At 39.0% G+C, this 22,481-nt stretch overlaps 1 protein-coding gene across 4 annotated transcripts in view; it reads right to left on the bottom strand.

The window, feature by feature from the left end:
• Nucleotides 1-1,978: 1,978 nt before the first annotated feature.
• Nucleotides 1,979-22,481, bottom strand: part of cacna1bb (calcium channel, voltage-dependent, N type, alpha 1B subunit, b) — a 174,833-nt gene continuing 154,330 nt past the window's right edge. For all 4 annotated transcript variants that reach the window (XM_069705695.1, XM_069705713.1, XM_069705721.1 and 1 more), the window contains 10 exons: nucleotides 19,539-19,644; nucleotides 19,305-19,412; nucleotides 18,350-18,459; nucleotides 18,060-18,232; nucleotides 16,634-16,763; nucleotides 16,402-16,512; nucleotides 12,849-12,887; nucleotides 10,067-10,325; nucleotides 5,871-6,094; nucleotides 1,979-4,796 (listed from right to left, as the gene is read on the bottom strand). In XM_069705695.1, the coding sequence (XP_069561796.1) occupies nucleotides 4,227-4,796; nucleotides 5,871-6,094; nucleotides 10,067-10,325; nucleotides 12,849-12,887; nucleotides 16,402-16,512; nucleotides 16,634-16,763; nucleotides 18,060-18,232; nucleotides 18,350-18,459; nucleotides 19,305-19,412; nucleotides 19,539-19,644 (1,830 nt within the window). In that variant the 3' untranslated portion in view covers nucleotides 1,979-4,226. The remainder of the gene's footprint in view (nucleotides 4,797-5,870; nucleotides 6,095-10,066; nucleotides 10,326-12,848; nucleotides 12,888-16,401; nucleotides 16,513-16,633; nucleotides 16,764-18,059; nucleotides 18,233-18,349; nucleotides 18,460-19,304; nucleotides 19,413-19,538; nucleotides 19,645-22,481) is intronic.

The following is a 22,481-nucleotide window of genomic DNA, read 5'->3' on the forward strand; positions in this document are numbered from 1 at the left end:
ATCCCCATAAAAATGTATAAAGTCAAATTCGTAAAATAATGCTTTTGATCAGTTGTGTTTGATCAAATGTCATTATCATTCATGACAAAAACTAATTAAAAAAAACTACATTTTTAAAACGATTAATACTATGCGCACACACGTCTGAGTTTGTGAACAAGAAAGGAGGATTAATATGTAATAATTAACTCACACTAAAACTCTTTAACACACTATCATTCAGAAACAATTGGGTTTTTTTGCACATGATTTTTACACACTGTACATACAAGCATACACACACACACACACATCCTCAGAGGGGCCCCTGTGAATCTCTCTTAACCTTCTTTTTCTTTGACAAAAACAAAATATATATATATATACAAACAGCCATTTAGCTGAACAAACAAAAAAAGTGAAAGTTGCACCCAACAACATTCAATCGGAAAATGGGGCTTCCATACAGAAATCAGATTTAATTAAATGCTATCAAATCCCAAACCCAGTCAAGACACACTCCAATCTTCAGATATATACATGTTGCAATTTCATAGTCATACCTCTTTATTCAAGGACTTATATTCATACAAAATGTATAGGTACCGTCAAAATGACTATGGGAGAGACAGTCAAGTAACAGATCAGGCAGCAAAGGATTCAGCCACTCCAGAACCTCTTTTCTGAGAACGAGCCGTGTTTCCACTTTGGTGGTTCTCTGAGAAAATGTTATTCAAGCTTGTTTTATTCTTTTCTTTTACCTGAAACCAATACACCGTGTGTTTTAGATCATCAGAAAATACAACCAGGAAACAAATTGTACAAATCATGGACTTAATGAAGCCAAACAATACCTGTATTTCTTTTTTTCTTTTTTTTCTTTTTTGCACATGCACATTTTCTTTTCAGAACATGCAAACAGGACACGTCCAGAGGAGGCAGCCATATAAAAGTGTAGGAGGAAAACTCGGCACCCTGTTCACGTCGGGCTCACTGGAGGTTTGAGGATGTAGGATCTTATTTTCCCCAAAGGTACTGTAAAGATGAACACCAATCTCGGCTCCAATATGGCAACTTACAACGAGATGACAAGCAACCTACTGTTACCTTGACGAAGAACAGAGCCATGCCCATAGTTAGACCTTATTGCTTTAAAGTCTAAAATTCCTCCTGCCAGATCCATCAGATAGATTGCACACTTATGAGACAAACAAAACATGGGGAAAGAATCAGACTTGGATTGTTGCAAATAATTTTCACGTTCATAAACTTGCCAGGACAAAACAGTGAGTATCGAGGTCTGTATTTCAGTTAGACCCCTAAAAATTTAGAAAAATGCCAAATCCGTACAATAAAATATGAACTTTAAATATGACCAATTAAATCTAAAGCCTGAAGTACAGTAATGTAGTCATTTATTTAGAAACGTCTTTCATCTGCAGTCATACATGTTATGTGTTTTAAAGGGTAAGGTTGTTTTTTTCTTGTTTTCAAACTCCTGTTCCTATTTCCTCCATGTTTGCTAAAACTTCAAGCAGTTTGGGAGTGTGTTTAGAAAATACAACTATGGATTTGTGACTGGTTTTAAGGGTTTTCACCTGCAGTAGGAACCATTGAGCTGAACCCACAGGTAATACACCCGTCAGTCTTCTAGCAGATAACGTGTCAGTATCACGTTTTGCCTCGCCCAGGCGTGAAAAGTACACACATTTATGAGCAGGGTTAGAGGAGGTCATGTGAGGAAGTACAAAGAGTGCTAAAGTCTTTGAGGGGAAGGTTGGGGTGGTTGGATGATACAAAAACAGGAATTTCACCCAGAGTTCAACGGGTCAAGTTTGTGAGAAAGCTTTTAACCAACACAAGTAAATTACTTACAGGATGTAACGTATTTAGCTTTTTGAATATATGTTAAGTAACTCATGTGATTTAATTAACGTTACTTATGTAAAATAACTTATTTTGACACCATACATGAGCTTTTTTTTTTTTTTTTTTTTTTTTTTTTTTTTAACCCTAAGCATTTACTTTTTGGTATCTGAATTTAAGACACTGACACAATGTCCTCTAGTGGACTGATGGGAGTATTACATGCTTAATATTATTCCACAGATGAAAATAATTACCAACAAATGCAGGATTTACTCCTCTGACATGAGAACATTTAAAAAAAAAAACTACAGTAACCAGCGGTTTGAGGAAATTACTGAGCCTTTCCAACACATTCAATTATATATTGACAGGAACAAATGGGCTTTAGGCTCAGAGCCACAGAGAGGAGAGGGAACAACACTAACACATGTTGGTTCTGGTCTTTTCTTGGGATTTGTTGACAATAACAAAAATGTTATGTGTGTAGGAGGACGTTCAAAGCAGCCAACTTGTTGTGCTAGCCTATCAGATTGATGGCTAGTAATGGATGAAATATGGCACAAATAAAGCCTTAGGTTTCTGACCTGTTGGTACCAGTTAGTTTTAACTGGTTGGGAGCAGAGTTTAGAGGGCAGAACTCACCATCAACACCTTTCACTGAAGGAAGTGGTTCTCCCAGCAAGTTTAAAAAACACTTAAATTATATAAAAAAATACAACTTGACCCAAGTCCGGAAAGAACAGTTTTATATTTTGGGTGGTTCTATCTGAGTAGGCGTCATGCAGTCAACTTGCCAAACCCCCCAGAATGCTCTGTGATTCACATATATCAGCTCTGATACCATTTGTGCCTTAGTGTGTGTTGTCAGTTACACTGTACATCATATAACACATTTATTATTTACAACTCTTCATACATAAATGCAAAATTTGGTCGCAGTCACACTAAAGCCTGAACCTGGAGATTCCAGAGGGTAAAGCTACAGGGCAGATGAAGTGTCGTCTTGTTGCATAGCCCTACTTTAAGTCAACAGTCAGCAGCAACAACACAACTCTTTATTGTACCTGTGGATGATCACACAGGTCAACTCGCCGACAAACCCTCTCACAATACTGCTTTTCAGAGGAAGGAGATGAGAAGAAAAGGAAACCCATGGACTTTGGGAAAATATGGCAGAGATGAGATTCTGTATATACTGCATGCTCGAGGAGGCAGGTGTTTGGAATATTTTTGTTGAATATTACTTTTAAAAAATGGCACTTTTCTGCATTCAGAGACAGTTTTTTACCAACTGACTGGCAGTATATTTGAAAGAGAAAGGCAAATACTTACCACACATCCTTAAGCAAAAGTACAGACACTATTTTTTTTTTTTTTTTACAACCCTGGCATGCACTACATTGTTTACTTTGGATCTGTAATTTGGATTTACCTACCACAAGATTCAGTTTTTGTTTTTTTGTTTGCATTCTCTCCTTTATATTAGATTCAAACACAGTTTTTGTTCTGTTAATTTTCCCCTCAGCTGAGTACATCCTGTTCTGTGTATTCAAGTCCCTCTGACCCAAAGTCAGGCTGCATCTTCATACATCATGGAAAATGAGGCACTTAGTATTTTAGCCACTTAATGTCAGAAAAGATTTGTTTAAGTCCCTACGTGCACTCCAAAACATTTACATCAGGTACAATTTACAAAAATGTGATTGTGAAAACTCAGCTCTCGTCCTGTTTTAAACCACGTTACTGTGTGTCTGATTACTTCTTGTGTTCATTGGGTGTTATGGCAGAATTTTAAGACCTACATAAAAAAAAAAAAAAAAAAAAAAAAAAAAAAGGTTTTCCTAATCAGCTCTGGCTAAAATTTGGTGTAAACCCAGAAGTAATAGCTGATGAAGAAAACTATCAAAACAGAGGAAAATGCTTTGGTGTGTGAAACCTTCCACTGACCCATTATGGCAAACGTAATGTTGATATCAGGAATGAGGAATTCTGCTCATTCTGAAACACAGTTCGTAGTTTCTCTCAAACAATGAGAAGATTTTGGCTTTTGTCTTCTGCTCCACTGAATTTACTGGCCAAGGCAAAATACTTAAGGGTCTTCACATGTGCTAGAATTTCAGTGCAAGTAAAGGGGGTAGAAAAAGTCAATGTTATTTCATTAAAGACGTTGTTATATTAAAAAGAGAGTAACTCTACAAAGCTGGAATGATTTCTGATCCCTTTTATAGCACTTCCTACTCTCCTCAACACCTTCTCTTCTGCATCAGTTGACCGGCCTCATTCTGCAGCAGCTCACTGGACCTGACATGAGCGCTGAGCAGCACTTCGAAGCTGCCCCGTTCAAGCTAACCCAAAACTTTCTAAAGTTTTCTGCCATGTTAGCACCAGTCATCTTCCTCCCTCTCCCTGAGACTTCCTGTTCCTCTGTTCCCAGGCCCGGATGCAGAGTTGACCCCGAGGGTGAAGTGGTACCCGTTCGGCACGGCCCCCGCCCGGCCCTGCGTGGCGTGCGCAGTGACGGGTGCAGCAGCAGTTCCGTATGAGGCTGAGGCTGTGGTGGAGGCTGCAGTTCTGGCAGAGCGTCCCCCTCCGTGGCTGCTTACAGCGTCCTGGAAGTCCTCCGTCTCTTCAAGGAGGGCCTGCTGAGAGGAGCCCTGCTGCTGCCGGTTTAAATTAGGGTCCGAACCGATGCGGGTGATCGGTATTGGGGACTCCTCGTGGCCCCAGAGTGAACGATCGTGCTCTGAAAGGCCACGGCTGAAGCGAGTCTGGTGCCCTGTCGCAGCAGTGCTGGCACCGGACGGGAGAGTTGAGGAGTTGGCAGTCTTGTAGGCCACAGCAGGACGAGGGGTGAGGGGCGTCTGTGGGAGCTGACGCCGACTGCGGCCCGGTGTGCTAGAACCAGAGGGCTGCGTCACTGGGCCGGCTTTAACCATACTGCTACCATGCTGAGGAAACAAGATATAAAAAGGGTTTTGGAGCCAAAGCAGGACTTCAGAATTGAAGGATAGTCTCTTGTTAGTGGTTGCTGATACTGTTTCACCTACTGACTGTCCAGGCACCCCTTTCTAATGCTATTCCAATGTAGAGTAACTCTACAGACTTCTTTCTTGGCAAAGATGCTTTTGACTTGAGCTATTAGGAGGCTTCAACAGTTGCAGTTAATTATGTCAAGTGTAAAAAAAAATATTTTTGTTACTGTTTCTTCTTTTGTCTCAGCAAGGAAACACTACCACCAGGAAAATGACTGTAACTTGATTTGATGAAATCTAACTGCTTTAGACTGGTGTTAGCTTCAGCTGAATTGTAAAATGCATTTTGTCATTTAAAAGGTTTGGGGATTTCACAGCCAGTATGGACAGTAAGAACGATTACAGCGAATAATAGTTCAATTAAAATATAGGTGTAAGTATGAGTGAACCTGTCATTTAAAGTTCCAACATGCTGCTTTTAGCAAAATAATAATAAAAAAAAATGAGTTCTTCTTCCATTGAATCTTGGCATTATTAAGTCTAAAACAATATGTACACATTCTTGTATGACATGCTTAACTATACATGATTCCAAAAACCAAAAATATGTTAAAAGCAAAGAACTCGGATTTAGTTGCGTATGAGATATGAATATGTAAAGACAAAATATAGTACAAAAACCCCTAAAAATATTATCCACAAAGGTTTTTCAGGTTCAGATATTTGTCATCTTTCTGCAGATGCTTTGTCAAACCTACTGCAGACACCTTCACGTCCTGCTTTTTTCAGAACCTTCAGCCTGATCTTCAGTCGTGAAACCCATGATGAGTTGGACTGAAAGCTTGCATCCAACTCATGACTCCTGAACCTTTCACTCCTTGGCTTCTATTTAGGATAATTGTTTTGCTGCTTTTTCCCAAAATTGGCAAAATTGGGGTGTTATGAATTAAAAAGACAACATTTCCTACACTGACCACCTATCTATGTTGAAAGTGATCAGCTGCAGGGTGTGTAGTCAAAAAGCCACATACAGTGTGGTGGGTAGATCACCTGTTTGAGGAGCCCGGAATCCTGTCCCTCTCCTGGAGAAGTGGATCGACTGGGACCGGCTGACTTGGCGTAGCACTGCTCCCTGCTGCCGTAACGCTCGCAGGAGTAGTAACGCTGCTTCTCTCCTGCTGAGGAGTGGTGCCTCCTCTCGTGGGGCCGACTGCGGTCACGCTCCCGCGCTCGTTCTCTGGACAAGCCGTCAGCTGAGGGGTCGGTAAACGAACCTGGAGGAAGGTACCGTCGAGTAAAATGAGAAGGAGCAGGTAGAGAACATGGACGAGGGTTAAGTAGTCACTTTTATCATCATTACCTATTTTAGAAAAGTAAAATAAAAAAAGAAAATCTGAAATGATCTGACTTCGAAGTCCATACAATGAAAGAAATGCAGGTTCCTCTGCATGACCATAACACCAAACCACTTTTCACTAGATTATGCACTATAGGCAGAGAAATAATACCTGAAGTTTAATTCATTTTTCCATTTTTGTAGAATGCTATCACATTTCATTAACAACAGCAATCTGAAGAGTCTTAGCAGAAGCTCCGCAAATTTTACAACATCATTTATGAGTGAAGACACCCGTTTCTGACCACTAATAGCCCCATGAAGCAATGTTTTTACGCACTCATGTACTTTACCGTTGTACAGTTGCACATTCCTAATCGATATCTTGTACAATATTTTTCAGACATCTTTATTTTACATTCAGGATAAATTGTTGCTTATTCTTTAACTATAGAATTGGTTCTAATTGTATTTTTAAATTTATATCAGTTAGTTGTATTTTTTTTTTCTTGCACATAATTATTTTTCTTTTACTTTCTATGTTTTGATTGTTGCTCCACCACACAAAGGGAACTTTCATGTATGAGCAGACATACTTGACATTGAACCTCATTTTCAATAACTGCTAAAACTGAGATGACACTGAGATCCATATTACCTCTGTGTTCTGCAAAGTGAGAAATACGGTGCCATGATATGTCACTGCAGCTCTAATTAAAGTTAAATGTACAGTATGTGTTTCGTTTTAGACATGAGGCGTGGGGCAGTACACTGTAGTGGAATTACTTTCCTCAGTGCTGGAATACTTCCAGTTTTTAGATTAAAACCACGATGGCAGACACACAGAAACCTATTCATCTCAATCTGACGTGTCAGATCTGCCTCTAGAGTGACAAGATCCGAGGCCCGAAGCTGACTCCCTTTCTCTTGCAGTTTTGTCTCAATTTAATAAATGTAGAGAAGGCTGCTGATGTTCTGCTATCTCACCAGGACGGAGCTATAAATCCCTGTGCTGGACCAGTCCGCTGTGGCCTTTTATCTCAGCAATAAAGCCCAGCTGCTGCCCTCCAGTGTCGACACAAGAAACCGCCTGCCACCAGCTCTCAGGCTCCAAACACTCCAGCAGATGACCACTGACGGCAGACAAAGACTCTGACCATGACCTTCACTCCACTGAGAAGAAATCTTTCAACATGTACTGTTGTTTTTCAGAGCCGTTACTTCAAGTTCTGCATCTGTGGTTTTGCAAAATTTGATGGCCAGTCATACAAACTGATTAAACTTTTACATGCAGGTCATTTTCTAAAGTTTATCACACCATAGGCTAAATTCCTTTCTTTAAGACAGCCTCCGATTTCAGTTCATTTTACGAAACTATGTAAAACAACTTAGTTGATAATCATAAATCATAAAAAAAATAAAAAAAATTCCCCTCTGGGATTAATAAAGTATATACCTACCTACCTACCTACCATATTGTCACTTTATCACTTCATTTATGTGGTCAAACTTATGTTGTTGTTACTTATGGAAGCCATTTTAAAAATCTTTCTTTGCGGTGTACTCATGGAATATGTGACATTTAAGATTTAAAGGGAAGCTCAAGAAAAGTTGTTCACATTTGTAATAAAGGGGTTGTTGTTGCTGGTAAACTGACTCTGTAATCTGAATTGTAAGATAATCCTTAAGTGCTGAAAATGCTCCCTGCTCACAATTGTATGACCTTAAAAACAATTTAGTTATTAAGTGTTTTTACTCTTGACCAGTTTAAGTCATTTATCTGATTGAACACAGACAATCTGGGCCGATGTTCATAAATCAAGTTCCACTTGGTATATTTAAGAGGTACCACAAAGGTCTACTCTGGGTCCATCATTGTTTAAAGTCTTCATAGACTGTCTTATCATGAAAAAGTACAATATCAGTTTTTATGTAGATGACATTTTATGCAGTTGGCTCCTCCTCAACTCAGACTATTACAATTTGTTTTGAATTTTTTTCAGATATTCATGCATAATCTCACCTTTTACTGAATGCTAACATGTTAACATAACAAACACAGAAAGCATTTTCCCATCAAGAACCCACAATTTCCATCTTCCTGGCATCCATGTTCTTAATGGTACTGAAACCAAATTAGTCCAATCTTAAAAATACCTAGTAATTTGGCCACACAGTAGTCTCACCTTTAAACAGCATGACTGGCACAAAAAGTAAAACTAAAAATGGGTTTGTTATATTTTGCACTGAGGACAGGGACATTAATCGATTTTACAGATGACCCCTAAATTCAGCTGGAATTAGGAAACGTGACATCATTTATAGCAGGTGATGATTGCTGTCACAACCTGACTTTTTTAACATCTAGTTCAATATGTGTGTGTATTTACAGTGTGTGTGTGTGTGTGTGTGTGTGTGTGTGTGTGTGTGTGTGTGTGTGTGTGTGTGTGTGTGTGTGTGTGTGTGTGTGTGTCAACCTTTTTCAGTTTATGGATAGATAATAATTCCCAGCACTTAATAAAGAGCCCGGGCTACATTTATATAAATGTGACTGTTAAGGTCAGAGGGAAAAAAGGGAGCAACTGATAAAAAAAAAAAAAAAAAAAAAAAAAAAAAGAAGAAAAGAAATCCCCAACAAAGCAGATTTTCCTATGAAAGCTCACAACTCTCGCTGTTAATCAGATGGAAAGCCTGACATGTCAAATCCTGGGTTGAAGCGGAGCAGAAAACCCTTCACCTACATAACCCGATCATGGAGCTTTAATCCTATAAGGAATTTCTGCAGCTATGTTAAGACAGCCAAGTGATCTGAAAGCCAGAGCCTGGCCTACTATCTGTTGCTCCGTTAAAGTGATGCCAAGTTTCAACGTGGATATTCTCCCTGCTGATTTATATAAATAAATATTGCTGTATTATATTAATAAATCTCTCAACACCCTGAAAAAGACCCCTATACTCAATATTTGAAATCTTTGTTGATGAGTTTTTAATGGTATGTGAGGACAAATATGTCCGTCGGTGAGTCCTACAGGATGTATTGAAGCACCTAAACCTTTGCTGAACAGCAGTTTAATCAGTCATAATTACAGGATAGCGGAGTAATTACTGGAGAGACATCGTCTTCAGACAGCTTGACTGAGAATGAGGGTAACCGGGGCATAAGCAGCAAAAATAGAAAATTTGGAGGGCCTTTGGAGAGTTAAAACTATGGCCTGATGATGGCACCCGATATCAGTCGGTTAGTGGCACTAGAGGAAAAGTCATGGGGTCTTCAAGAACATGAACATCGGTGCAACTTTTTATTTACAATCGATCTTAAAGTTGGACCAAAAGCGATGAACAATCGATGGGCATCACCACTCGTGGAGCCGTGTGGTTAACTTGGATAAACCCAACATTGTTACGACTTTGCATGTGTTTCACAGTCTACCATGATCTGCAAACAACTGGCATCATAATGTTTTATAATGTCAATAAGTAAATATTCTTTTTGGTGTACTCCTGTTAAAGTACTCAGCATGTTTCACAAAAATGAATTTGTTTTTGTTAGAAAGTCGATGGGGCTCAGTATCATAATATGATTGTTAAATCTAATTATTGATGACAGACGATGAATAAATAAAAAATACTGTGTTTAGTTGCTGGCAGTTAACAAACCTGGTTCAAATGCTGATTTCCAAAAGTTAGACACTGAATGTTGTTTTCCCGCTTTTACGTCACACCAGGGAGTAGTTAAAAATGATTGTCACCATCATCAGCCATTTTTTAGTGAAACAAATGAGAGAAGTATATTTTTTCTAGCATCGCTAAGAGGGTCTAAATATGACCATATAGTTTCATCTTCTGTTATATTTAGTAACAGAAAACCTTTAAAAATCACTTTTCCAATCATGCCAGAAGTCTGCCTCACCAACAGTGCTGGATGGCTGCACTGAAGCAGCTCTGTCCAGGGACTTCTGCTTCTTGTCTTTGTCCCTGCGTCGATGGCAGCGGTGGTGGTGGTGATGGTGGTGGGCCCTGTCCTGGCCCTGGACTTGTTCTGGCCCCGCGGAGGACTCTTCCAGATCGGGGCGTTCCAGGTCATAGTCCCTCAGCCCCGCCTCCTGTTGGTAGCGCTGCGGCGTCAGTGAGGATGCTGATCGTTTAATTGGACTGAGGTCGACAATCGGCTGAAAGGGAAACGTGGAGAAGCGTGATGAGAGAGTAGAGCAGAAAACTGGGACTGGTGGTTTTATCCAAATCACTTGTACTGGATCACCAAAATATCCACAACAGATAAATGACACGACCAGTGGACGGAAACGTTTTGTCTAAAGACCGACGTTCAACCTGTTCTTCTCCAGCACAGATGTTTTCAAAGTTTGAGAAGAATGAACACATATCTCAGACACAGCTGGAACACTTACCTTTACCGAACTTACATAGTTTGTAAGCAGGCTTCTCAGCTACTGAACAGACAAGAGGTGGGGTGTGACACTGGCCTTTGTGCCATTTTATAACATCTTTAACGTCACAAAGAAGTATAAGTTTGTTTAATTAGCTACTAAATGTTTATTAAAACTTCTATTTAAAGGAGTACTCCACTGAAAATCTGTCATAAGCCTCAAACAGTGCTTATTGCGTGTCGACTTGAATTACAGCTCTGAAAAATCTGTAGTCCTGATATGGTAAATTATACATTTTGTCAGTTTACATCTGTCTGACAGTTTTCTATAACTTAATGAGAATATTGCCCAAAATTTAATTTATCAATTTTTCATTATTAGAATAAATTATTATAAATAGAATGTCCTGAATGACAGAAATTTTCATACATAGCAATTTGGCCTGAAGTTTAGTAGCTTGTTGTTTGCTGATGAAGACAAATGTATTTAGCTTGGATTTATAATTTAACAATTAATTCTAACAGTCACATTAAACAGCAGAAAATTAAAATATTTCAAATTGCATTGTAAGCTACTTTTCTCCTGTATTGTGGGTCCATGTGTGCAGTTTGTTCCAAACACTCATCCCTTTGTAAAATAAGGTTTAATACACATTTTGTATCCATTGGCACGCTCACCCTTACCAAATTAAACTTCGCTTGCTTTTGTTGCAAGAGAAAAACATACTTTTGCCACTTCTGTCAGTGGTAACTGTAAAACTAACTGATTATCACGTTTGAAATGTATGTGGTGAATCTGCTGGCACATGCTTGGCAATTTCAGCATTTAAAAGATACGGAGTGACAAAAGACTGTTTGTGTCTAATAATGACTTTCCTTTTTTCTCTGGTTTCGGCCTCTAAGAGCTCCTGAGGGAAATTCCTCACTCTGTAACTGCTAAAAGCTGCACTGATAGCTTTTATTGTCTTCCATTTTAGTTTGTCACTACAAGTGCCATCTTTATATACAAGTAGTTTTATAGTCCATTGTTTACTGATTGTTCACTGATTGTAGCAGAAGTGTACAGTGGCGTATTCCTTTAATATCTTACCCCCCCTTGTTTCCTTGGATAAATGCTCTGATAAAAGCTCGGAGGACAATGACAATCACCCCACCTATTTCTTACCTTTCTGACCAGTACAGCTACCAGGTATGGTGTGATAGGGAACTGGAACTGCAGGTAAGTTACCACCCCACCTGTTGGTTACTCTGCAGATTTCTTGTATCGGTTTCTGTTACTAGTTTGTGGAGAATCAAAATACAAGTATTCATTCTTGTTTGAATGATTAAACTTGATCTCCCACTGGGTCAACGTGTAAAAAAATATATATATATATATATATATATATTTAATGATATATTAAAAGGCTTTGAAAACCCACTGGATAACAGTTAATTTGTGGTTGTGCTGTTCCTCTTGTTCCTACCTCACAGTTTAGCCTGTAGCTACAGTCAGAGACAACAATAGCACAACACTGCAAAAATATTTATATTACAAAGTCATTTTATCTAGTATGCAGTCTTAAAATCTTACTTTTTAGATAAATGTATGATATTCTAGTAGGAGATAACTTCATTCTCCCTATTTCCATTCACGTCACTGGATGAGAGTGACGTGAAAGAAAGATTTTGTCCTTCTTTTAAGACTGAAAGAGTCTTAAAGTGAGGGGAAGTCAAAGATTTAAGAGATAAACTGTTTGGTTTGCATTTGATGTGTGAGAAATAAGATTTTAAGACTGAACATAGCCACAAATGACAGATAAATTTGGGCGGGTTTTAATTGTGTAGTTGGAAGGAAATATTTACTTCAAAGCAGAAAAGCAGCAGTACTGTCTCTACCTTGTTTCACAATCACACACTGAATCACAAAGAAAACTACACACTACTGCACTATAACGACACTCACATACACACAGCCATATTTGACCAAAGTGTAGTACTGTACTGCTGGTCTAATGGCTGGAAAGCAGGACGGAGTGCTTGTCATACCCCGGATAAACATACAAATACTTCTCCAGGGTTGGAATCTGGGTATGTTTCATGGATAATTTGTATGTTGCTAGTATGGCGTCTATCAGCAATTGAATGGGATGAGCAGTGTGTACTTCAGGAGGGTCACTGTGTCCATGACGGTGGGAGGATGATGAGAGGACAGGAGCACATGTAGGCAAAACACAGACATGAGAGCAAAAGGAAGAAAGAAAAAAAAGAGGGAGAGGACGAGAGGAGGAGAGAAAGAAAGAGAGGTGGCACAACAGGTGGTACATACTGCCAGGTGGGTCCCAGGGGCGTGGCGAGGGTGGCTCCGCTATCAGACGGCACACACAAGAGGAGGTGGGCAAAACATTAGCAGTGAGCACTGGTATCAGGAGAAAGGGAGGACAGAAGAGGAGAGAAGAGACTCAGGCAGGGTGAGGATGGTGATAGTCTGTGTTTTCTTGATGTCAGTAAATCCCATGAAAAGTCGGACTACAAAAATGTCTGACTACGAATAGCCTTGGGTTTATCTCTCTGTGCCAAAGAGCTTCCTTGTTGTTAAAAGAACAAATAAAAACATCCAAGTGACACCTTTCACCACAGTGAACAAACACACTGGAGGGCTTTATTTGGACTTAGTCCCACATCCTGTTCATTAGAGCTCATATATGGCTCTATTTCTGTGGCCTGTCACAATTATTTCATGATCACCTGAGCACGATTGTTTAAGTTGATCGGAGTCATTTTGAAAATGACTTTGAATCATATCCATTTATTTGTCTAAAATCAGCTGGATGAAAATAACAAATGTCACATTTCCATGGCTGTTTTCATGTTGGTTTCCACCATTTGTAGTTTGACTGATGTCCTTTAATGACATCATCTAATTGCATTCAGTTCTTGTCCTCTGGTTTAATGACACAGTGAAGAATTAGCATCACTGACTGTTTTTCTCAAGATGCTATTCAACCGAATACATTTTGATGAGCATCTGTCGATGTCGATCCACCACTGTGGATTTTGTTGCAAAGCAGAGCAAATAAATGGTTCTTCTTCGTCATAAGTTGTATGTGTATTATTAAACTATGTTGAGGCTCATACTATAATAGTGGCTAAAAATTAACAAAAAAAGACGATTCAATCGTGAATCTGTATTTAGGATTTGTAAGAGTTGTTTTCTGGCAATTTGCTACATTCTGACCTTAGAAGTATAGTACACTGAAAACAGTAAAACAATGCTGTTGTTTGTTCCATCTTTCTTTATTTAAACACTACTCTCTACTTTATGCTTATGGTTGAGACAATCTTTTTTATTTGGATAAAATTGTAGATTTAAACACGTAGATGTAATTACATCTGATTAATACATAACTCTGTGGTTAAAACAGAGTACTTTACAGAACAGACTGCTGCAGATCCGTAAGACTGTGCGTTCACATCGTGCACCACTCACACAACAACATGATCTCTCAGAAAAGCTGTTTATTTTTGTTGGTATCATGCATAAGTGTGACTGGAACAGCTGCTTCCGAGCGGTAAGACCACTGACGTGACTGGTTGAGATTATATTTATTAATCATCATATTCTCTGATCTATATTCCACTTCATGCAGCACTTGGGCGCAGGAACTACATCTGCTATGCGGTACACTTTAAAAAATGTTTGCTTTCAGATAATAAAATTTAAAATAGGGACCACAATGTCTTTAAATCTGATGCTGAAAAAAAAACATTAATACACTATTACGACCTATTTGAGGGATGTTTGCTAAAAACCTACAATGCACAGCTGTTTTATGAAATGACTTACCTCTTATTAAAAGTAATACCATATATTTGAGTGGAAAGTATTAACAGGTGAGCTAACATATTTCTGAGTTTGGTCTTTCATGGAGTTTCTTGACAAAAATAAAATCTAGAATAACTCCAGCCTCATTCTTTAAAGACAGAGAGAGATAGAGTGTGGAAGATCAAAATGCAACATAAACATAAGGAAAGCATATGTTAAGTGTTGTGGGAGAGAACAGGGTGAAGGAGAGAGACAGACAAAAACACAGAGAGGCAAACAGCACAGCTAAACAGACAAGATCAGACAGGTGGAACAATCCAGAAACGATGGACAGAATAAATAATCTCAACGTGACATCCAGACACAGCAGACAGGAGCAGCTGCTGTAACTCACAAAGTCAAATCATCAGAAACGGTTGATAACAAGGGAAATTCATGAAAATAATAGACTTATTATAAAACTCAGCTGTGAGATCTGATCTTATTGTAGGTGACAGTGATGCATAGTAAAGAAAAATAAGGTATAAAATGTAAAAAGATGATAATATTACATTTCATGTTGATCATATTGGGGAAAATGATGCAAACAAAATCTAACATGTCTTTAAAACTTAAATCTTAGGATTTCTAAACCTTTTGTTGTATTTACATGAGCAGATTACGTTAATGACTGTACAGCAACTTTCAATACTGTCATCAGTTTCTGCTTCAATTCAAAAAGGAGAGGATGAAATGTATCGTTTCAACTGTATGAACAGAGTAAACTGTATATCAGGATGTGTAGACACAGCAAACACGGTGGGTCTTCACTGTCCAACAATATTTTGGTACCACATGAGCATTTCTTTCTTTCCACAGACTTGGACTGTGTGAAAATGATGACAGATGCATCCGTCACTAAAGTCAGTTTTGAGTCATTATTTCTCGTTCTTATGTGGGATGGATTACGTCTCTGGATTATCTCAGTATTTTGGTTGCAGGAGACATTTAAAGAAATAGTTCAACATTTTGGGAAATGTTCTTGTGCTTTCATTCTGAGATGCCTGTGCATTAAGTTGGTGGTTAGCTTATCTGGCATCAGGGAGCTTGCCTTGCTCTCCTTTAAGTGAAAATATACATATTAACACCTAAAGCTCAGTTATTACTGTTGTGTATGTTGTCTATTTAATCATTAAAGAGACTTCAAAGTCAACAAATCCGGTTTTAGGTGTGTTGTATTCTGGAACTATTGATAAACCTGTTTCCAGTCTTTTTGTGAATGTAGTCTAACTTCCCTGCAGCTATAGCTGATGAGTGTGATATTTAAACACCCTCATGAAACAGACAGGTGTATTTCTCAAAATGTTGAACTTTTCCTTTAAGACAAGACCCATCTGAAGGTTTAGGGCACTAGGGCTTGGTTTAATAACTGACACATGCTCATATTTTTGACTTTTCTGTATAATATATACACTAGATATATAACTATGTTTGTAAAGTTAATTTTGAGCTTATAATGAGTCACTCAGTGCTGCAACTTAACACATTCATTTACTTGGCCATATTTCTGCTTTTTATTAAATCTTCAATCAGCAAATGACCGCAGTGGTGCAGCACCACTGGAGAGCTTCGCTCAGTTTGATTTCAGCCTCAATCCACTAACTTTCTAAGTTTATTAATCAACAGATTTACTGTATGTTGTCTTCTTTCTTCTCTCTATCCTGCATTTCGTCCTCAGGAAGTTATGTGAAATTGTCAGACCGGAGAGGTCAGGGTCATCAGGCTGAAGTGATGTGGACTGACAGACAACGACTCTGTTTCCGTTTGCTCACGGCTGCTTTAACTAACTGGCTCCCATTCAGCAGCTCATCAGCCCTTTTCAGCCCTTTCCAACATCTCCTACATCAACCTTTTTAAAAATAATTTTATCGAGAAAAATCTAAAGTATCAACAGTGTCTGCATCTTTAAAAACCTCACATGATCACAAGAATGTAGCGCAAAGAAAACAGCTGCAAAGCGATCATTTCTGTGGAAGTAAAAGAAGAGATAAGGCAGCATGAGCACTGATGAGCTTACGTAGTACTCAGCATTCAGTCGGGGAAGTGATGCCGCTCTGCAGTGGCCTTCCAGGCTGGGATATCCCTCTGTGTCTGAAATGTTCTCCACCTGCTTCAGTTCAACCTGCTCCTGAAAGAAATATGTAGTGTGCAGTATGGATGGAGGAAACACAGGCATCAGTACAAGTCATGATACAATAAGAAAGTAAGTTATAATATAAAATAACATTTCGATATTGGTGTTTTTGTACCTGAGGTCTTGTGGAATATTGCACATCCTCTGACAGGCCTCTCTGCAGCTTCCTCCGGCCTTTGGGCTTCTGTGCTGCCTGAGAAACGTCTCCAGACTGGGAGTGTTTGATGGCACTCCTCTGGTTCAGTCTGGGTATAAAAAACACAGGAGAAACACTGACTGTAATATTGGAGGTCATCACTGTTGTAGGATCCGGGAACAAGATTCACAGATAGATTTTAGACCATAGTCTGTTAGGCAAATGTTAATTTTGTTCTGAGACAAGTCTAATGCAAGTTAGATAGATTCAACACGAACAAAGATGATCCACGCAACCCTAAATGGCAAAAAAGTGCAAAAAAACTGTGGTTGTTGAGCAAATAATAAGGAGGGAAAGAGTTTTGGGACAGTGCAGTAACCTGTTGGAAATATACAGCTGTCAGTTCAGATGTGTCTAAGGTAAATGTCTATTTTAAACCTGCGTTGCAGAACTTTTGCATCATTCTTCTGTCATTGTGAGAAAATACAAAAACACAAATTTAATCCATTCAGTGTAATGACATTCGGAAAGTCTAGAGGAGTTGCACAATTGAATAACTTTATCCCAATCCTTACTGGTGAAGTCTTTGGTGCGCATGATCTGCACATAGAGCACGTCCAGTGTGCATTTATCTGGTCGGCATGGGGATGTCTCAACAGACGGCAGATGTAAAAACTCTGTATACTGTGAAATACTGATCGATTTATGTGGTGGTGCTCAATCATTATGTGAACTTGTTTGGAAAGGGCGCGAATGTAACAGATGTTTATTTATATATAAAACTCTTACATGTTGATTGAAGAGCTAAAACATCTACTGAGCTAAAGTCACAGCATTTCAGCTCTGCAAAGATATTTTACTATTTGACTTTGTTGTTTATTGTGAATGCTGGAGTCTTATGGAAGGAAAACATGTTCTGCTAAAGTGAGATGTGCTGATAGACTTGATGTGACCAGTCAGTTTTTCAAATGGGAAAAATGAGATGAGATGAGATGAGATGAGATGAGATGAGATGAGATGAGATGAGATGAGATGAGATGAGATGAGATGAGATGAGATGAGATGAGATGAGATGAGATGAGATGAGATGAGATGAGATGAGATGAGATGAGATGAGATGGGATCTTGAAGTAAATGTCAAAGCACCATCTAAAGATTATTGGAGGTTTTCTGGGCACGTCCAACTCATAGGAGACCCCAGGGTAGATCTGAACATGCTGGAGAGATTATATATCTCATCTGGCTGGGGCACACGTCAGAATTCTCCAGGAGGAGCCGGAAAATGTAGCTGGGGAGAGGGAGGTCTGGGCTAACTTCTCCAACCTGCTGCCACCACAACCTAACCACGGATAAGTAAAAGAACATGGAAGGATGAATGGATGTGTATTGTATGTTGGTTACTTACATTGTGTCCCTGTTGATCGTGCTGTTGGTGATAGCAGTAATTGGTGGGAGCTGTGGTTTTGTTTCTAGCTCAGGCTGGGGAGGGAAAGGCTGTTTGGGGATGGAGATGGGTGGTTCCGCTTCCTGTATGTGAGTGTGGGGCAGCACAGGACGGAACAACGCTCCCAGTTTACTCTGCAGGATAAATATCAAATATAGGATTATCCCACTCACTCAGGTACATTCTGTTATCTGCCTAAATTGCAGTGTGACTTGATCACTTTACATAGTCATTTTGCTTTAATCCTGTACCTGAGGTCCCCCGGTAGAATGTTGCTGCTGGAGTCTCTTGGCACGGTTCTGCTTATAGTAGTCAAAGATCATTAGAGCGGCATAGACTTTCCCCACAGTCAGCTCATTATCTAGAAGAGCGGAGAGAAGAGTGAGAGACAGTTCCTCCATGGAGGCAGTAGATGGCACCAGATGAGCAACAAAGCACAATTCAGAGATGTAGACAGAAGCATTCTGTAACTGTACCGTTATAAAAACATTAAGTAAAGGACCACACTGCATACAAATCTACATCTCATCATATCATCAAGTGATTAGTGCATTGTCTATTGCTGCACCATGAATTTCACTGTAGTTTTAAACTTATTTCATTCAGTTTTAGTAATGTGTGTGATCTTCTTGAGAAAAAGCAGAATCATGTATGAAGTAACATCAATAAAACAGACACTTCTCTTCTCTACAATGTAGAATATTATTGAAAGTCGTTGCTTTGAATTAGACACAAGATGAAATTATCATTTTGAGAGACTGAGAGACAGTCAATAGAAAAATATTGGTCATAGCTAAAATATGTACCAGTGTAGTATGATTATTTAAACTAGTTTCCAATAAAAATGTTTCAAGAAATATATATATGAAAACAGTACAAGAAAAAAACAATGAACCCTAATCAAGAAAACGTTCATCTTGAATTTCCAAAAGTATTGAAATAAGTGCACAAGACAGAGGTTGAAATTATCTCATCACTTTACAGACTTTTACAGGTTTTCTTTTGTTTTAAGAAAATAAGACATCTATAACTCAATAACAAACAAAAATGACTAGATAGCAGGGGGACTTAAACAGCCTCATAAAGAAGACAGAACATAAACAAATTGAAACTTAAAGGATGAAGTAATTATAACAAATGAGAAGAAATCAAGTGACAAAAAACAGCTGATCAGTAGAAGTCATTAGAATCCAAATTGTGTCTCACATTTGTGCGGCGTCACCAGCAGGTCCACAGTCTTCTGCGACAGGTTGGGCCAGACGCGGTTTATCTCCCTCTTCAGGTCAACATCTAACAAATGCTGTGCCAGGACCCCTGGGGACGGGCCCACAAACATGTCACATCAAATCTGCACCAGCGCTGTCACTGCCATTCACAATAACGTCAGTGCCGTCAGTGCGGCCGCAAGGGATTCTGGATTTTGGAGTTTTAGTCTCTCACCAGATGCCAGTTTAATCTCCAGGGCAGTGCGGATCAGAGCCATCAGTGTGGAGGTGAAGTGCACCGTGTTGTCATCAGCTATGGGCATGTTCATCCTCACCAATCGCTGGGAGGAATGGAAGCAAGAGAGAAGGGGCCATGAACCAGGAACAAACAACCGCGAGCTTACGTAGAAGATGTAGATGTAGCTACACACCAAATTAAAAGATAGGTCATCAAAAATGTGGCTTTACACAACAATTCTTGTTCTCAGTAAGATGAATAAATCCTATATTTATTTGATCTTGTATACAGTTTGTTTACCTTGAGTTTATATCCATTTCTAATCATAGAAATAGTGAATAGATTTGACATTGTTTCAGTCCAGCACCCAGACAAACTTAAGCAGCAATAGAAAACAACTGGTAGAGAAGATCTACAGTCACATTTCAGGGCAGCAAATAAATGACTGATCACTATCAATTAATGTGTCAATTATTTAGCATTTATATACTGTTATATTTACATATTATTATTACTTTTTATACTATTTAGAATACAAATCTGAAAACTATGAGAGATGCCCATTATAAAAGATAAAACAGAGAAACACAGCAAATCGTCCCATTGGAGAACCCATAGTGATTGATCGGCACATTTGCTAGAAAAAAGGAATCGATGGATTAATCAATTAGAGACATTGGTGTTAATTAATTTTCTGTCAAAAGATGAATCAATTAGGGATGACCTCGTAGTCTAATAGTTAAGGCGCATACCAACATCGTGTTTGACTGGATACGATCAACACAGTCTCACATCAAAATGTGTTCAAGCTACGTTGGTTCACAGTGAAAAATTCATTTGTTTTACAATAACAGCTGATAAATTGTGAGATTTGTTTTTCTAGATTTTTTTCCAAAAACTATTCTTACAAAAAAGATGAATCAATCCACTGAATCATTTCAGTCCACCCAAGTAAAGGCCTCCATCCTGCTTTTAATCCACCCTGCGCCTGTTTTTACTGGAAGCTAATAGCACTGGCCTGATGAAAAGAGCTGTGTGCTGTTCATGGCTGCTGCTGTTGCTATGAGACTACAGTGGAGCACACTTCTCCTAAAATCTAAAATATGATTACCTTATAATACTCTGCGCTGTGAGCTTGGCGAACATGCCAAGGCCTCGCTGCTGCTGGTAATGTACAGCTGCAATTTTCCTTCTCAAAATAATGACTCAAAGGGAGAAAAGAGAAGTCGCTGGTGGGCACACAGCTCTGGAATCTGTCACAGAAAACGATCCATCAAACTGTTACTGTACTCAAGATACTGCGGACGATAAAAATCAAGATGGTATCTTCCACATGGTGGATGCAATGTGGATTTATTACTGCTACTGTGTCCAAACAACAGTGTGACAGGTGTGTTTTGTCGAGTTCCCGACATCTCGCAAGGCTCAGCAGCAGTCCTGACATCCCAGAACTACTCCCCTCCGTCCTCACACCCACCACCCCTCTTCTACCAGATTTACATCTAAACTGGTGTTACTTGTACCTACATATGTATAATAGAGTTCTGAAAACCCCATTTTACCAGCGTATATAAAATTGAAACCGATCAACCATCATCTTGTTTCAAGAATGGAAACAACTGTCTTTGTCTTGAAACAAGGAAGAGCAGGGGACTGAACGAGGAAATGAATAAACCTGATTTGTTTTTTAAATACTCGCTAAAACTCTAAACCAATGAACTGATTCGTCAAGAAAATAATTTAACATTTTATCAAACAAAATGATGAATATCTGAGGGATTTAGCTTCCCCAATATGAGGACTTGTGCTCTTCTCTGTTTTATATGTTCATCAATATATTTATGTTTTATATTATAATTCAATTGAATGTTGGAATTTAAGGGTGCGTCGGACGAAACAAGCATAATACAGTATGTCATTATTTTTCAGACATCTGACACTAAATGATCAACTGGTTAATTTAAAAAGAGGTTATTGCACTGTGCTGTTTGTTACTAAAATCTTGTAATTAAAGTAGCAACTGCTTGAGAGCATATAGTAGATCACTGGACCAAAAATTCACCAAGCATTAGCTGTAAAAAGTAGAAACTGGTCAGCACAAATCCAAGCCATGCACGGCCTCTGGATCAATGCTGAAGTGCAATGGTGTATGTACACATGGATGTTGGAATTAGTACATTATATTCATAGTGAGGTTGTAGGGATGATGGAGGCATGTTTGTATTGCATAAAGAACTTCTAACTACAACGACAGACAGCGAAAGCAAAATCAGAAACATGAGACACATCAATGTAAAAAAAAAAAGAAGAAAAACTGGAACTGATGGTTCCCATTTTCTTCAAGCCAAGTGGAGGCAAAACAGAGATACAGAGTAAGACAAAGTATATTATCTCTGGGACTATAACAAATAGACTAAAACACAGATGGAGAGATGGAGAGATGAGAGGCAAGGAAGAGAAGAGGAGGAGAGGGAGTTAGTACCATCTACAAATGTCTTGCATCTAGTTCCCAGAAAGAGAGGGAAGACAAATGACTGCAGCAGACATAAAACACAGAAACACATATTCAGAAAGTGCACTTGCAGAGGACACATGCTTGCAGACAAAGACTTAACATGCACAGACACACACACACACACACACACACACACACACACACACACACACACACACACACACACACACACACACACACACACACACACACACACACACACACACAGGTGCACACAGTCAAGTTTCACTGAAGGGAAGTTACAGTGAAGAAGAAAGGATCCAAATCCCCAAAGAGGGTGAAATACAGATCATTCAAAAGAGAGAGTGAAGCTTAGCCTGAAGACAGAACATGAAAGTGGAAACTGGAGGGTAACAGGGACAACTGTGACTATCAGGGGAAGATGTGTTCATTAGAAAAGCAGGGAGGTTAACAAGGAGCACGAT

This window comes from Brachyistius frenatus, unplaced genomic scaffold, assembly GCF_029030835.1.
Source record: "Brachyistius frenatus isolate BFR_SWC_R1_liver_20210118 unplaced genomic scaffold, ASM2903083v1 Contig_3, whole genome shotgun sequence".
Classification (NCBI taxonomy): Eukaryota; Metazoa; Chordata; class Actinopteri; family Embiotocidae; genus Brachyistius; species Brachyistius frenatus.